Source organism: Athalia rosae, chromosome 2, assembly GCF_917208135.1.
Source record: "Athalia rosae chromosome 2, iyAthRosa1.1, whole genome shotgun sequence".
Classification (NCBI taxonomy): Eukaryota; Metazoa; Arthropoda; class Insecta; order Hymenoptera; family Athaliidae; genus Athalia; species Athalia rosae.
In genome coordinates this window covers 27,818,237-27,832,770 of record NC_064027.1, presented here as the reverse complement: position 1 = coordinate 27,832,770, position 14,534 = coordinate 27,818,237, and the positions used below count along the sequence as shown (strand labels likewise).

Genomic DNA, 14,534 nt, shown 5'->3' with positions numbered 1-14,534 from the left:
ATATTTTACACCATATAATATCATAGCGATCACCTTTGTAATTACAAAACCATTATCAACATTCAAAAGTATGTGGGAGCCAAAAGTGTACACATTCGAGTGATGAAACTGTCATTATGGACCGTCAAGAACAAAAGAGAGAATGAATTTCTACAGATACTCAACTTTTGTATCATTACTTCACTCAATTAACGACTATAATACAGCAGATTGTTCACCCGATATTCGTAGTTATTTGAACGTTTCGCTTTTCAACGGTCGAGTAAATATATGTATATCTGCAGATATTATGTACACAGCAAACATCGTCACATCGTTATTACACTGGTGGTAATACCGACAGTGGTGAATTAGTATCTAATTTATTTAAGGGCGCAGTTGTTTCATCAATCAAGTCAGAAAATATTTCAAGGGTTAATATTTTATTGATCGGAGTATATTTATAGGTGTTTAATTTACCGGCTTTGCCTCCTAAATTCTGCCTGACCAAATTACCTGACTATAACATGGTCGAGATTTATTTGTTCATCATTATTGTTTTTCTACAATGCCTTATATGTTGAATGTTAAGTTTTGATTATTTTTTAATGGATAATAATTAGCGAATCAATTAACGATAGAGTGATAATAACAATAATAATGATATTAACAACAACAACAACAACACCAACACGACAACGGCTAGCTATTGAATTAGTTAGAACGAGTTACTAAAGAACTTTATCTCTATAAATGGATGATAACAACGACAATTGGAAACGCAATTTTAGACACCTATATAGTAGAAATATATGTACATCAAATTATAATCTTATTGAATAATTTATCGATTAAAGTGCAAACATTAAATTAGGATAATAAATTCAGTTGCACTTACCGGAAATGACGCGTACGGACGCTGCATTTTGCACTTTCCCATCTGTTACTACTGTTTCATCGGCTGCAGAGGTTCTTCTCTGAAACATCAAAATCGAGAATATTTTATTATAATTAGATATCTTGTACTTAATTTGAATTGAAATCGGTAAGGCGACGAGCAATTCTTGAAAATCAATTTCTTTATCCCCTAAAGCCAATTTCCTGTTGAGAAAATTATAATTATTTTTAGTATATTATAACGTTTCTTCATTCAATCATTAGGGGTTATAAGTTTCGAACCTGCAGAAAAAATCAATCGATATACATGGTTTTGATAATACAATATTTGTACTACGAAGATAATATAATAAATAATGATAATGATAACGTATTCGAATATAATGTACATCAAATATTTGCCTCTAAATTTTTAATTTCCAAATTTCGGATGGCGCAGATGGGTATACATATATTGTTAGTACTATATAGAAGTCCCGAGGGCATTTTCAGTCTGGGAGCAGATCTGATCGTATACATATAGTTGCTGCAGGGAATTTGCGGTGGGTAAATATATATTACCTATGTATACTAGTTATATACATACGTATACATATATTATCTAGAGCAGTAAAACTGTCAGCCAACGCCATTATTTTGCCGAACGATGTTCGACTGTTTCCTAGTCTCGCGCTATTCTTGGCCACCGCGGGATATAGATATGCGTTATTTTTTTCTCTTTAAATTTTGAACTATTTCATTTTTAGTTTTCCGAAAAAAGTGATCGGACGCAGCCACTAACGTTGTAGGTATAGAACTAGATGCGTATACACCGACAAATCATGTGTGATGAAAAAGAACATCGATGCAGTCCAGGTTTTCAAGATCGCTTGGTCGAAAGAGAAACCAAAAATTGTTCAATCGATCGTACTTATATTTCGATAATACATCTGTGAATTTTGACAAAATCCATTTTTATACGTGTCAAGTTTTTTGGGGCACTTGTCACGAGGATTCTGAAATTCCTCTCCATCGAAAATGGCAGTCGAAAATTTGAGGACTGTCAGAGTATATCGGCAATACAAATCGAACAGAAAGACCTAATGAAAAAAAAAAAAAAGAAAAAAAACAAAAACAACTCACAGCATCGGGAGAACATAAAAAAGTGACTTATTAGAGGAGAAGAGATTCAACAATTCGTTTTGGAGCCTAAAACAAATCAGATCAGTAAGTTCAAGGGCTGGCCAATGCATACGGTCATCGATCAAATTATTTAACCGCTTCTGGAATTTCGACATCATATATGTCGCATATGTACGTACATACATATAATTCGGATTCAAGGATCTCGTGGATCCAATAAAATATCTGCGTCTATTTTATAACGGAGTGGGAGTGCATGCCTCAAAGTTTGAAAAAATGATATAGACTTGAAAATGAATTTTCCTCAACATTCGGAGATCCAAAAAATTCGGAATCCTTATTTCGACAGCCCGGATGTTACAAGGATAACGATATGTGTTAATCTAAAGATGAGAAAAGGACGGTGGGAGGCGAAGGTATAGCAACGAATAACAGCTGCTGCCGACGACCCGAATAATATTATAGAAATTAAGGGCACGTTACTCAACGATTGGGCAGATTTTCAAAACTAATTCATGACGAAACCAACGGTCGTAGAAAACCCTGCCAATTACTCGTCTATATATTGTAGCTTCTTCTACCTATACTGCAATCGATGTTCAAACGAGGTCAAAGACAGCTGCAGGCATCAGCTGACCCAAATTATAATTGTCTATACGTCGCCAAAGACAAACAAAAATAACAATAATTAAAATTTTTCATCGTAAACCTGCGGGTCATTTTGAAAATACCTAGTCGCGATTTTTCTTTTATCAAATTGGCCGTCAAATCTACGCAACGGCGTCATCCATTTTAGAAAAAAAAAAGAAAAAGAAATTGTAATCGCTGCGGTGACATTTTTGTAGACAGCTCACAACCGAATATACAAATGTAAGACGAGTTTACTGCCCACAATATGTGCACTGTATACACAATTAACCGCATTCGACAGAGGAAAACCATATGCTAGATTTAATTGATCGACTTTATTACCATCTTCATGGGGTTTTGATTTTTTTTTTCTTTCAATTTCATTCGACTTTCGGTCGGCCCAAAAATTGAAATTCTTTGTACGACCCTATACTTCGACGTATTTTGAGCTCAGGGATCTGAATCTGCTAACAAAATTGACCTGTCCATCTCAACGATCGACTCGTCAATTTTTAAATAATTCAAAACAAACAAAATTATATTCGATTTAGGTACATCAACAGATGGAGGAATGATTGTGGTAAAGGAAAATTTCACGGTAGTTCTATTTTCATTTTTTAATGGAATATCGCGCGTATTGCTGTAAATGATGGTCAATTCGAATCGTTTGTGTACATTACGAAGCTGTAAATTCGTTTAATTACTTCAGTTGTTGAATTTCGACGGGCTCTGGTCATGTGACTCGTCTTTATCGGTATATATAACCAAATAAATATATTCCATGTTCATATAACCATATTGATCTTACGATGCGACTTCCGGTTTCATCGTAACCATGATTTTTCGAATTTTCGGAAATGAATTTTTTATTAAAAATATTTTTTACCTACGTTCGCGGCACTCTGTCAACCCAGCCAAAATGATGAAAATTCAACTACGCAACAATATCGGAAAATTGATTCTTCTTCTCCTCCTTTTTTAAACTCGTCCAATTTATATCGGGTTAATATTTGCATTGGAACGTTATAGCGTGCATCAGTTGATTTATATTTAGAAACTGCAAGGCTATTATTATAGGTAGCTGTTCCGAAGAGTGGCATGCATGTGAGGGTTGTGCGTGAGGTAGGATAATAATTAATAAGGTATAGGTACGCCGAGTTCCGAATAAGGATTGAAATTTCGAAAATTTTCGAAACTCATCAAACTTGATAAGCCTGATTTTTCTTCGCATAAAAATCTCCAGACATCGAGGTTGCCGTTTCGGGGCAGAAAGTCAAGAGTAAAAACGTGGCCTGTGCATGAAATCTGGCTGCGCGTTCGTATGGGAAAATGACTGAAAATGGGATGCAAGCTTCTAATGGAGACCGTTTCGTGACCCCTGTCAGAAAGGTCATGCACCGAGGATCATATTCTGACAATGAATGAGCGTTACAGATTCATTTTCGTCGAATCAGAATTTTTTTTTCAATCTTACGTCGACTAGCGACTAGGTCAAGATCAATTTCGCGACCACAAATTTTCATGGATCTTCGCAGATCTCGATTTTGATCATTTTTTTTTTTTTTTGTTACACCCCGTATAAACATACCTACGTACATATTTTGACAGTCACCGCTCGTCTCGGGTATATAAATATGTACATATATTTAATATACATATGTAACGCATGAAAGCTGTGATTGACCCGATTCGCATTCCGCAAAGCGCAATTCTCTATGACGTCACCCAAATACATTCTACATGATACATCTACCGAGTGTTCCATTTCGAAAGCTATACCATACCTGGTTATAATTATTGATTAAAATACTCGTAGAAAAATGGAGAAAAAAAAAAATTTCAATACGGGGTATTTGCAATACCTCGTACACGCGCGATTATTTTCAAAATTAGTCACTCTGTATAACAATATATGAAATGTACGTACGTACATATCGTGCATTCACGTATCGCCATCAAGGCTATTCATCCGATGCAACATATTAACTTTCATTTTTTGTTGCTTCTTTTATCTTTTGCATTTTTTTTTTTTTTTTTGTATTTTATTTCGGTTGTACGTGTTCGAGACGCTTCTATCGTGTTCGCTGTAGATGCCCTAATATTTAATTACATCGTTCCATCATAATTAACGGTAAATTACTCGAATAAAAAAGAAGGAGAAAAAAAAATCCATACAATCGCGCTATTGATATTGAATAAAAATTCTTTTCTCAGAGTTGTACAATAAGGTTACATAGCTTGACGTTTTTTTGCAGATATCCGTTGTCACATGGAATTGCGTTTTATCATTTCTCTCCCCCCAGCTTCTCCTGATAATATTTTTCGATCTATAGTTTTGGTTGTTCCTTTTTCCTTCGTTATTTATCTTATCCTTCGTATGCACGGGACGTTCTTTTCGAGCACTCGGTCTCTCTTGCAGTTCTGAGTTTAATTTTCGTTACACAATTTTTGAGATTATTTTTTCTTTTCTGTTCTCTCTGTCACGAAATTTGATTCACGTAACCGCGTCTGTTGTTGCGCAGGTCGGTATCCGACTCGTCGGCTGCAGGTGTATGAGGGGAAAATTAATTACATGAAAATAAAATTGAAGAAAAAAAGAAAGAAGTATGTGTTTCTCAATTCAAATTTGTAAACTTTTCAAAATGACGGAGTGTACGAATTTGCGGCGACATCAATTTTGATTCGAAAACTTTTCAAAGTTTTCGTATATCACGTACGTGGAAGTACATCAAAACTTTACATTATAATTGTAATCGTACTATACGTATATGCATACATGAATACGAACATACCTATATACACCCGTATACCGATATATACATTTGCATATATACATACTAAATTATAATAGTAACGTTTTATTTGTCTCGGGATTTATAGAATAATGGCGCAATCTCTAAATGAAATACTATACTATTATTTTCAGAGAAGATGAGACGCGTTTCGCTATCAGCACAGCAGCTTGGCCACGCGGCTGCGTGACTGATAACGACTTACAAATAGATCTATACACATGTATGTAATAATAATAATAACAACAACAACAATAATAATAATAAAAACAATTAAGATCCGTACATAATATGTACGTTCATATATGCACGCGGTACATTTTCATTCCTTCCTCTTCTTCTTCTATTTTTTAAATTATTTGCCAATTTAACTATTTTGTATATTGAGTTTTTTCCATTAATATTTTTCTAATTTTTTTTTTTTCTTTAACAATCAATGCGGCCTACACCGGAATCAACAAACTTTTGGACAAATAGAATAAAAACATGCGATAGTCACGTTGCCTCGTAGTTGCAAATGGATAATAGTAAAATATAATGAAATAAAGAATTCTAGTTTAACATCCTCATTACTTACAGCCATATTTTTTGTGAAAATTTCGATACTAATTGGACTGTTTAATGGTAATCAAAATTAATTCGACTGGGTATGTATAACACCACCTACAAGTGATATAACGCGGTGTACATATGTACGTTCGTACATACATGGATAGGTGGGTTAGGTATCTACATTATGAGTTACTATAAGGTAACCCGCTTGCGCGCAGCAGCGAGCAAATATCAAACAGTAACAGAAAAAGCTATATACGTTCGAGCAACTATACACATCATAAGTACGCGGTAGTTAATATTTGTACACTTGGTCGTTATACGGGGTGTCTCTTTTTGTTATCTGTATGCACATTCGTCTGTATAATTTGAACTATATAAATACACATAGATATATATATTTGTATAAAATATGAAATACATATATTTATAAAGAGAAGAAGAAGAAGAAAAAAAAGCTCAGAAATTTATTTTTTCTGTAAATAAGAGTTTCAGCCGAAGTTGTTGAGAGTGATGATGATTCAATGTATATATAAATGCGCGGATGGTTCGCTTAAAATTAGAACAGATTTTATGATGGAACTTTTTGGCTCGGTTGACATTAACATATATTAGGATTTTGAAATCAGGTCATTTTCGAAATTCTGATTTCTTTTTTTTTTTTTTTTTTTTTTCTTTTTCCGTTTATAAATCTATGAATTATCGTTGACCGGACGATACGTGTTACATACGTACGCATTATACGTATGCATAGGTGTATAAATCGAGCAGGACATCGAAAAATCGATGCGATTTTTCCGAGGATTTTTCTCTCCTTCTCATTTATTTATTTGTCGATGCGACTTTTCCAATGAAACAAAAATTTCAAAGAGTCTAAATTCGGATTGTGATTTTTCCCACACCGTCCATTGGCAGCTGTCGTGTATCGAAACGGATAATTGAAGTTTTTACGCGTGGAGGGACAGAACAGAGGGAAGTTTGATTGAAACCATCAAAGAAAAATCGAATTTTTCGCTCGGTTATTCTCCAATTTTTTAAATGGGACACTATACACCCTGTACGATGACGTACGGCGTATGTACGGAGTATCATATCTATACGTACACTGTTGTACGCGCATGGTAATAGGGAAGTCGACGTTTATGTTTATAGAGAATTGGACCAAAGTATAATAGTGTAACGACATATCGCGATTTTTTTTTTCTTTTTAATTCATTTTTCTTTTCTCTAGTTTTTTTTTTTTTATCTCTATTTTTTTCTTTTACGAGCCACCGACCGGTGGCCGGTCGACAGCTGCATGTCCAACGCAGTTAACTGTAACTACAATAACCATGTAACGACTTATTTTCGTACTTGTAATATGCAGACTTTACACATTATATTACAGATCTGAGTCATCGCGGTAATATTAATCATATTCATAACGCGATGTCCGGACCAACGACGATGATGGTGATGATGGTGATGACGATGAGAAAAAAACGGAGGGTATGAATATTGACCCCTATTTTGACCTCTTTCATTATGATCATTGTTATTTCAATATAAATATCTATAACTTTGACCTCTCCGGTGCATCGCGAGGATTATTCGGTACGACGATGCACAAAGTGTCCTATTTTAATTGGACCATTTCGATTACTCGAAAGTACGAGGTCGTATAGGAGAAAACTTTTGATACAAAAGTCGTAGGTAGCGTTCGAAGGGAGTATAAATATTTTTTTCAACTGACCTTGCAAAGGTCAAATAAAAGTCGCTCAAGAAAGTGGCCTCGCCGCCCAGGGTTCGTTGTCGACGCTTGAACGTTTGCAAATGGATCGTTGGTCGTTTTTTAAGTTTGGGTAGAACGGAAAACGGACACGAATAAATGAATTCTCACAAAAATGAGCCGCGACTATCTTACCTCTTGATTCGTATCCTTGTTGCCGATATTCTGGGCTTTTAAAGAACCGGATCTTGATACAATGAGTTGTTGTTGTTGTTGAATGGGTATTTGCGAAATGGTGGAGTTCAGTGATGGAGACGACGAGATGATCTGTTGTATGCACGCCGCATTGTTTTGGCGATTAGAGGATATCTGGACCCCCTGATGATGCTGCTGCTGCTGCAGTCCTTCGGACGCGGTGAGTTCCTGGTAGCAGGACTCACCCGATCCTCTTCGGCTACCGGCGATGCACATCGCTCTACGAAATAGCCCGGCAACGACGGCGCACAAACCGCATTGCAACCCCGTTGTAGTCGCGGTTGATCCACCGCTCGAAAGCGAACCACCCACACCTCCGCTTCCGCTTCCACTTTCGCCAACCACTCTACTTCCGCCTTCGCCTCTTTCCAGTCCACTCCCAGCACCGTTAGCTCGACGCCGGGCCCCGCGGATCCTGCCGCACCGGGGACCCGGGGCCTCGCGTCGCGGTGCCGATGCCAGTTTTGGATCAGGAGTTATTATTACTTCTCGTCCCTTTTTCGGTTGCCTTTTTTTTTATACTTCTTCGTTTTCACTTTTCAATTTACTCGATTTATATGTTATATTGTTTTTTTGGGTTTCGAACTTTGATTTATTCCTCCGTTTTTCTTTCTACGTTAATGTTTATTCGATGATAAATTACAACTGTTTAGAAAAAAAATTTCGATATAAGGCACAGCTACGACTGTTGCAAATTCTACGCCAAATCAGTCAGCCTGTGATCTTGACCGTTCGAAATTTTAGAAAATTGATTACTATTCTCTAGTCTGGATTTTAGCAGGAAATGGAATTTCGAATGAGATTTCTCTCAAGATCGACTACTGTCGTTTTTGAGACACCGATAAAAACGTTATAGGTATTATACAACAAGTACGGTGGAACGGTGGTCGCTGGTAGGCTTAAATGATTTGGCATGAAATGTCCCATTTACACAGTCGTTACGGTTTGTTTAATCGATACCATTAACGAACGTATAATTCTCTCACTTCTGTTTTTTCTCTTACTCACTTTTTCTTGAAATTCATGGGATACGATAATATTCATTTTTTGTTAAAAAAAAATTTCGTAAACACCGACAAATCGAGTTGAAACCAAAAAAAAAGCTTTCCCCGTGCAGTTATTCAAACGGGAAATCGAATTTTCGGATGAGCGAAACCTCTGACTCACGTACAATTTTTTTTTCAAACAGGGATATAAATTTTTTTCCTTTGAAATATCAGATTTTCGGGTATAGAAAAGGGATGAAAAAATGTCGCCTAAAAATGAAACACCCTAATCGAATTTCTCTTTCACATTTCACTTTCAAAGATCGAATGTATTAACCGTGAATTCAATGTGTAGAAATGAAAACATCAGATGAAAAGATGGAGGAGTCTGATGAAAGAAGGGGGACAAAAAAAATTCAGAGATATAGAAAATTTGCATAGTCGACGCAATATTATTAGTCTTGAATTTTTTTTATCACATCACGTTTCGCAATTTCATTAAAACGGTGAGCAAAAAGAAAAAGGTGAGACCAATAATAATAAGTAAAAATGAATCCCATTAGGGTGTAACATATGTCCACACAATAGGTAAAATTACAAAGTATAGTAACTAATTAATTGATTAATTAATTAATCAATTAGTATGAAATAGCAAGCGAATTATGCGCAATTTTTCACGGCGGGGTCAATTATATGGTCAGTCAGCGGACAACCTGTATTTATATACCTGCGGTTACTTGCCTCTCCCTCTACCCCTCCGTGATATAAAAAATCAGAAAAAATCGGAGATAATTCACCGATTAAGCACCTTCGACTCGAAATGAATTTTTTCTCCCAAATAGAAGTGGCGCAAGATTTTTTTCCTAGGCGTTGGTCGAAGGTGCATAATCCCTGCGTTATCTCCGATTATTGCCAGTTCTTTATACGGTGAGGGAGGGAGGGGGAGGCTAGGTAAGCGGAGGTTATTTATATCATAGTTCGACTATATATAGGTGCACACATATATGACATGCACCGGAACTTGTTGCTATAATGTGATTCTTTCCTCTTCTATTTCTCTTTTCTTCCTTTCTCTTTCTATCTTTTACTTTATTTTTTTCTTTCATTCTTTCTTTTCACACCAGCCTCTCAATTTACGATATTCTATCAAATTTTTTTTCTATTTTTCATCCCGTTTCTCTATCTTTCCCTTTTTTCCGAAATTCCGACATGTGACCACCGCGCCGGACGCTATCCGTTATAACAGGCATAACTCTCGTCTGGTTCGCCTAGTAAATTGGGAGGAATATTTTTGTTGGTTTTCTCATAAAAATTATTGCTCCACAAATTTCAATGACACACAATTCGTAAAACCGTTCTGAAGTATGTATCGGATAGATGCGTGGAATTTCAATTCGATAGATTAATGCACGTGTGTGAAATAAAAATTTCTATTCCGACACCCAACAACGGCCTGTACTTTCCAGTGCAGACACCGTTTCTCTCCTACTATACATATGTATATATTTTATTAAATATATATACATATACATACGTGAACACGTATATTCTCCTTGAGTGTATACACCGACACAATTGTTGTACGTGTATGTACCATAGTTTTTTTTTTTTAGCGATTACCTATTTTCTTTGGTTTTCCTCCTCACTTTCATACAAAGAAAAAAAAAAAAAAAAGAAAAGAATTTTCCGTAGACCGCAACGTGTACGAGTAAGGGTAAAATATTTTCCGAACTTATCGGTATAGTTTGTTATTATTATTATTGTTGTTGTTGTTGTTATTAGTAATAATATTAATACAATTAAATTATTACGTGTGTTATCAATATTTTATGTGCATCACAGCGTTAACAGAATTAGTTTGCAACGCTATGAATACTCGATGGTACTTTTTCTGTTATCCTTTCTCTATTATTATCATTCTTTTATCTTACTCGCGATACGGTGTTAACAATTTCTCGTACACTAATATCGTACCAGTAATCACCACAATTGTTGATATTATTTGTCGTTTTATTATTTCACTTATTATTACTAATATTACAATTATTTTGTTTCAATTAATTTTGAATCTGATTTATCAACATACAGCTATAACAATGAATTTAGATAGATACTTATACATCCAGATTTCATGACACATATCATCACACATATTATCATATGTAAGTAATAGTTATTTACTTTTTCTTCAAATTTAACCACTGACGAGAGGGGGCTAGCAGTTTTACATTTGTATCCGGTTTATCAAAGTATGTGAATATCGAATATTGGCTATTTACGATACAGCCTATTAACCGTGTAACGTACACTATTATGCAACTATACTTGGGCATACGTTTAAATACGTGTACAAAGATTCCTCTTTTATGGGTGTAGAAACAACACGGGAGGATAAAAATATAGCGTAATCGTTATCGCGGTGTATCGTGGAATATTCGATCGGTGATACAATTAAAGAATACAAAGGAAGAAAAGCACGAAGGAAAAGAAAGGAAAAAAAACGGAGAATTTTTCAGACGAATAAAATGAGTGCGGGGTAGTGTGCCGGAGGATTACCGGGTGAAGAGAAGAAGAAAAAAAAGGCGTTAATTTTATTTCAATGTAGTATGTACGTGTGTATATATATATATACGTATACGTATACGGTATATCGTTATTGGTTGATTAATTTTTTTATTTCTATTTATCCAGTTATATTTTTGGTATCTTTATTTTCTTTTTTTTTTGGATTCGATCCGCTTTTTGACACCGAGATCTATCCCTCTCTCCTCGTCTACTTAAAAAATAACGGGGATACTAGCCCACGCGGTCGTTTGACAGGGAGTGCGCGTCCACGGTGCACGCCGGCCGGCCGCGGTGCACGCACTGACTGAGCTCTGGTGCCAGTCAGCTCTTCGCCTGGGGCCAGAAACATGGGCGGCGGCAGAACTGAGGCGTACGAGGGGCGGAGGGGGGGTGGCGCGAGGCAGGAAGGCTCGAGCGCAGCGCGCGCCCGCAAGCGACAGCGTTCGTTCGTCGGCGTATGATAAAAAAAAAAAAAAAAGGAAAAAAGAGGAAAAAAGAGGAAAGGAAAAAGAGGCAGAAAAAGGAGAAACGAGGGGCGGGGGCGGAGGGCGGAAAAAAGGGACGGAATGAGGCGAGAGCTTTCAGCGTTGAGCAGTCGTTGAGCGTTCAGCGACGAGCGTACGATGCGACAGGGAGGCGAAAGAGGAACGGAAAAAGGGGGGGGGGGGGGGGGCGGAGGGGGCGAGGGAGTTTTGGGATCAATAACGGCGCGAACGAACCCCCGGTTCAGTCGTACGTCGCGTTTAGCCAGGTAGGTAGGTAGGTAGGTGTAGGTCTCTTTGCTCTGGATGGAGTTTGGGTCCTGCTCGAATCGGCTCCGTTCGCTTCGGCTCGGTTCTCAACGCGAATATGGACGACCAACCCCTATCGGGTGGTTCCGTCTTCTCAAGGGATCGCGGAAACAGCCCCAAGAATTTTCATCGAGATATATATATATACATATATATAAGTATGTCGAAGGTGTTGATGTCGGCACCGTCGTAGAGCCTATGCCCTAGCTCGACGCCTATCGCTACACCCTGGAACTTGTTCCGTTCCGTTCTTCCGCGGTTTATTATCCTTGTTATTGCTGTGGTTTTTTTTTCTCCTTCTTATTTTCATGAGGTATAAATTTATTTATAACAACGCCGGAGGTTGTTCAAACATCATACTTTACTTTAGCGGGTACGAGCTGAAACTTTACAGAAAGTGAGAAAAGTAGGAAAAATAAATTTGCCGGACTAACGGAAAATCTAATAAAATCAGCGTGCGAACGCTATTAGAATTTCAGAATCGGTCGGATGTGTGTGTATATCGGTATAGAAAAATATCACGGGGAGGGGTGAGGGTTATAAAACGCATTTCGGATGTCGGAAAGTTTTCATTCCGTTAGATACATTCAACCCCTCCGGTATATTCATCTATGCGTTCTTAAATAAAATTGCCACATTGCCCCACATTGCCACAGATATTAGAATATTGGAATATGAAAAAAATCTTGTAGCCGAAACTTCGACACCTCGTCATGGAAAATCGTAACTGCCCCTTTCCCCCCCGTTCGCGCCATTCGTTAACAATACTCCCCATAAAGTATTTGATGAAAAAATGGGATCATTTAGTGCCCCTTCCTCAGACTTTGAATTTTTTCCATTATTGTTCTCAGCGCACCTGAACGAAGAGTACCGTTCCGGCTATACGTATATTCGAATTTCATTGATCCCATTATTCTATTGAAGTTTATACTATGGAGCGTCGACTCGTAACTTTCCTTTAGTTTTATTTTATTTTCTTTTACTTTCATAAAATTTTATTCAAAAGTACGACGTAGTTGAACTTTAGAGCATAAATTTCTAGTGGGAAAAAAAATTCATGTAACGCTATAGGCCAACGGTTTTTCAGTTGAATTGGAGATGTAAGTTTAAAAAAATTTCTTCTCTTCGTTTTCGTTTCGCAATTTTCACAATGAATCAGTCTTCTGATTCGCCAATTAGTTACATTGAATATCAGAAAACTCAGACTTATACCTGCATGTTTTTTTTTGAAAAAAATTAAGCTTCACGTTTTAGGGATGAAAAAAGAGAACAAAAAAAAAAAAAAAAGAAACACTTTTACATACAAATACAAAACTTTTGAAACATTAGAGAGTTCAAATTAGGAATCAATTTTCGGGATCAAGAATCGTCCGAAATCGGATCGCGCACGGGGCGAGTGTGAAATTAATCACGCAGCTTTCGTATAAACATATCCGCGAACACGCGCAAACATATTGCACACACATGGCTACACGTATACAAATATAATAAAAAGTAAAAACGCGGTTTTTATTGCGACTCAGCAGTGGTAGCTCCGCTACCGCTGCAGCAACGGCGCGGGGTCAAGGAGCGAGTGAATCTTTACTCGGGGTCATTGACCCCGTTTGTAGTAGCGTGGAAGCGCGACACACACGTATGAAAACGTGTTCCGTACTCTATTCTAGATACGTAGGTATGCATACATCTATCTATATGTATCGACTGAACATATACATGTACGTACATATATATCATATTATATATACACACATGTCCTCTTTCACGAGTTGCAATCAGGCCTCCTTCAACTTTTGCGCGGCATATTATAACTCTCGCCTTTTATACGGGGCATTCCGCGCCAAATTATACCCGCCCCCTATTATCCTGTAACTATACGTTACTTTTTCAAGGTTTCGTGACGCAGGTTAAATGAATGAAAAATTGAAATCCCTTCATGGGATAACTCGTTTGTCCGCATCGGGGAAAAAATTTCACATAGTTTTACGAAATATATACACCAATTCGAATATTATACGTATTTTACTGTACATGAGGTCAGGAGTTGAAAAATATTTTGCTGAAAATACGGACGGGAGTTGTGCTGCAGAAGTAGGGCAGCAAAGTTCGACGGAAATAAAAGAAAAAAAAAAAAAAACTTAAAATAAAAAAAAAAAGAGCCAAGATATTTCTCCATTCGGTCATGCGGTACGTGTGATGAAGAGGGGTTTATTTTCATTACAGGAATCTCTGAATTAGTTTTTTCAAAATTCTTGTATGA

The 14,534-nt window shown here is 36.9% G+C and overlaps 1 protein-coding gene across 17 annotated transcripts in view; it reads right to left on the bottom strand.

Annotated features, from left to right (window-relative positions):
- LOC105685760 overlaps window positions 1-14,534 on the bottom strand; it is a 51,751-nt gene that overhangs the window by 13,779 nt on the left and 23,438 nt on the right. For 7 of the 17 annotated variants that reach the window (XM_012400143.3, XM_048650681.1, XM_048650682.1 and 4 more), the window contains one exon: window positions 878-956. In XM_012400143.3, the coding sequence (XP_012255566.2) occupies window positions 878-956 (79 nt within the window). Of the gene's footprint in view, window positions 1-877; window positions 957-7,875; window positions 10,406-10,541; window positions 11,790-14,534 lie in introns of those variants that run through there. The other 10 variants (XR_007277135.1, XM_012400134.3, XM_048650680.1 and 7 more) reach the window with 8 other exon arrangements.